General features: G+C 50.5%; 2 protein-coding genes across 4 annotated transcripts in view; one reads left to right on the top strand and one right to left on the bottom strand.

Moving 5' to 3' along the window:
- The window catches only part of LOC113826222 (serine-rich adhesin for platelets), a 30,202-nt gene extending 29,684 nt beyond the window's left edge, over positions 1-518 (bottom strand). For 2 of the 3 annotated variants that reach the window (XM_070126922.1, XM_070126923.1), the window contains exon 1: positions 179-517. In XM_070126922.1, coding sequence (XP_069983023.1) covers positions 179-190 — 12 coding nt within the window. In that variant the 5' untranslated portion in view covers positions 191-517. Of the gene's footprint in view, positions 1-178 lie in introns of all 3 variants that reach the window. The other variant, XM_070126924.1, reaches the window with a different exon arrangement.
- A 905-nt stretch (positions 519-1,423) lies between these two features.
- Positions 1,424-2,500, top strand: part of LOC113825064 (uncharacterized) — a 15,471-nt gene continuing 14,394 nt past the window's right edge. The window contains exons 1-2 of the mRNA XM_070127389.1: positions 1,424-1,453; positions 1,900-2,191. Of these exons, the coding sequence (XP_069983490.1) occupies positions 1,424-1,453; positions 1,900-2,191 (322 nt within the window). The remainder of the gene's footprint in view (positions 1,454-1,899; positions 2,192-2,500) is intronic.

The raw sequence follows: 2,500 nt of genomic DNA, 5'->3' as shown, positions 1-2,500 counted from the left end.
CATAACATCAACTCCCACCCCTGTGCAATAAAAGATACATTAACCACACAGTCTGAAAACATAAAATAAAAAACGCTTGCCAACAGTTACCGCAATACGCGAAAATATAATTAGCAATTTAATAAACCGAGTGTTAATTCACCTACCATTCATTTCACATAAAATATACCGTACTCGCCTTTACATCCATAATGAATCCGTCTATCGTGAGCAAGTTCCCGTCTCATCGCAGACACGCCGCAAAAAAAGGAAATTAGGAGAGAGAGACACACACAACACGAGCAGCAGCAACTCGATGTTCCCCCTCCACCAGGATGTTTAAAAACGCCAACTCCTCTTTACTCCTTCCTCCTCTCCACTCTTCTTCCCCCTTTTTCCTCTTTCCTTAATCCCCCTCACACCTTCTTCCAGTGTGAGGTGTGAGGAAGCGCCAGCTATCCCTCATTGAACATGGTTATTGCACGACAGAGGAGCGGCAACGTGTAATCCCACCGACAACAACAACAACACTAACTCAATGACAACAACAAAGCACCCACACCTCCACCCACTCCTTGCCGTGCGCCTCCGGCCACACAACTTCGGACATTTATTTCGACACTTTTACTAACTTTGGAAGAATAGGAGGGTCGTCCATACGATAGAATGAACTTAAAATGTGGCGAGGAGTTGGAAATGAGTGAGGGAAAATTGGCTCTTTCGGCGTTACGAGGGAGCTCGCGGTGGTCACGACCCGCAACGCCATCTGTCGGGTCGCCATTCAAACTACTTCTGTAAACAACTTCCTTTTACAATTCCTCTCACACTACTACGAACCCTCTTTAAAAATGAATGGGTGCTCGCTCACCTCCTAACTTCAATGCGATACACGGCGACGCCCACACGGACCCTGGCCCACCCTTTTTTAGAATGAATTTACACAGAAAGCGAGGAGGAAATGGAGAAAGAGAGAGAGAGAGAGAATAAGGTTCATGATGTTGGCAACAGACGAACCGCCTCGGGCCGGGATGAGTCATGCAGGAGCAGCAGGCGAGGAGGAGGAGGAGGAGGAGGAGGAGGAGGAGGAGGAGGAGGAGGAGGAGGAGGAGGAGGAGGAGGAGGAGGAGGAGGAGGGAGGAGGAGGGAGGAGGAAGGGGGTGGAGGAGAAGAGGAGGTGAGGAGGGGAGGGGGAGGAAGGAGGAAAGAAGTGGAGGTGGTGGTGGTGGAGTTGGAGGGTGGTAGAGGGGGAGATGAAGAAGTGGAGGTGGTGGAGAGGTGGAGATGGAAGAGAAGGGGAGGGGGAAGAGGAAGAAAGAGAAGGAGGGGGACAGAGTGAAGAGAAGAAGATAAGGAAGAGGGAAAAAGAAGAAGAAGAGGTGGAGGAGATGGTGGTGAAGGTGGATGTGGAGGAGTGTGTGGGAGTGGGGGAGGAGGATGTACAAGTATGGAAGAAGAGGAAAAGAAGGAAGAAAAGGCAAAGAAAAAAAAAAAAGAGAAGGTGCAGGAGGAAGTTGTGTAAAAGAAATAGGTACAGGTGGACGAGTTGAAGGAGGAGGAGGAAGTACAGCAGACGAGGAAGATCGGCGAAGAAGAATACAGAGATGGAGAGAAGAGAACGACAACAAGGAGGAGGCAATTAAAAACGAGCGAGGAGGGGGAGGCGGAGGCAGGCAGATCCGCACACATTTTTAGAGTGGCACACTGAACTCCCCGCCATCCGCACTCTCCCGTCACAGCTCCTGCCAACAACTCAATCCGCAAGTGCTAAAAGGCTGGAGTGCGTCTTGTCACAGAATGCGCGCGGATCCGTCTTGCTTACAGGAACGCGCGGTTGTGGATCCGTCTTGCTTACAGGAACGCGTGGTTGTGGATCCGTCTTGCTTATAGGAACGCGTGGTTGTGGATCCGTCTTGCTTACAGGAACGCGTGGTTGTGGACAAGGTCTATATAAGTGCTTATAGGAACGCGTGGTTGTGGATCCGTCTTGCTTACAGGAACGCGTGGTTGTGGATCCGTCTTGCTTATAGGAACGCGTGGTTGTGGATCCGTCTTGCTTACAGGAACGCGCGGTTGTGGATCCGTCTTGCTTATAGGAACGCGTGGTTGTGGATCCGTCTTGCTTATAGGAACGCGTGGTTGTGGATCCGTCTTGCTTATAGGAACGCGTGGTTGTGGATCCGTCTTGCTTATAGGAACGCGTGGTTGTGGATCCGTCTTGCTTATAGGAACGCGTGGTTGTGGATCCGTCTTGCTTACAGGAACGCGCGGTTGTGGATCCGTCTTGCTTATAGGAACGCGTGGTTGTGGACAAGGTCTATATAAGTGCTTATAGGAACGCGTGGTTGTGGATCCGTCTTGCTTATAGGTTGTGTATCCGTCTTGCTTGTAGGAACGCGTGGTTGAGGACAAGGTCTATAAAAGTGCTTATAGGAACGCGTGGTTGTGGATCCGTCTTGCTTATAGGAACGCGTGGTTGTGGATCCGTCTTGCTTACAGGAACGCGTGGTTGTCCGTTTGCTTA

This window comes from Penaeus vannamei, chromosome 11 (assembly GCF_042767895.1).
Source record: "Penaeus vannamei isolate JL-2024 chromosome 11, ASM4276789v1, whole genome shotgun sequence".
Lineage (NCBI taxonomy): Eukaryota > Metazoa > Arthropoda > Malacostraca > Decapoda > Penaeidae > Penaeus > Penaeus vannamei.
This window is presented reverse-complemented; position numbering and strand designations above follow the sequence as displayed.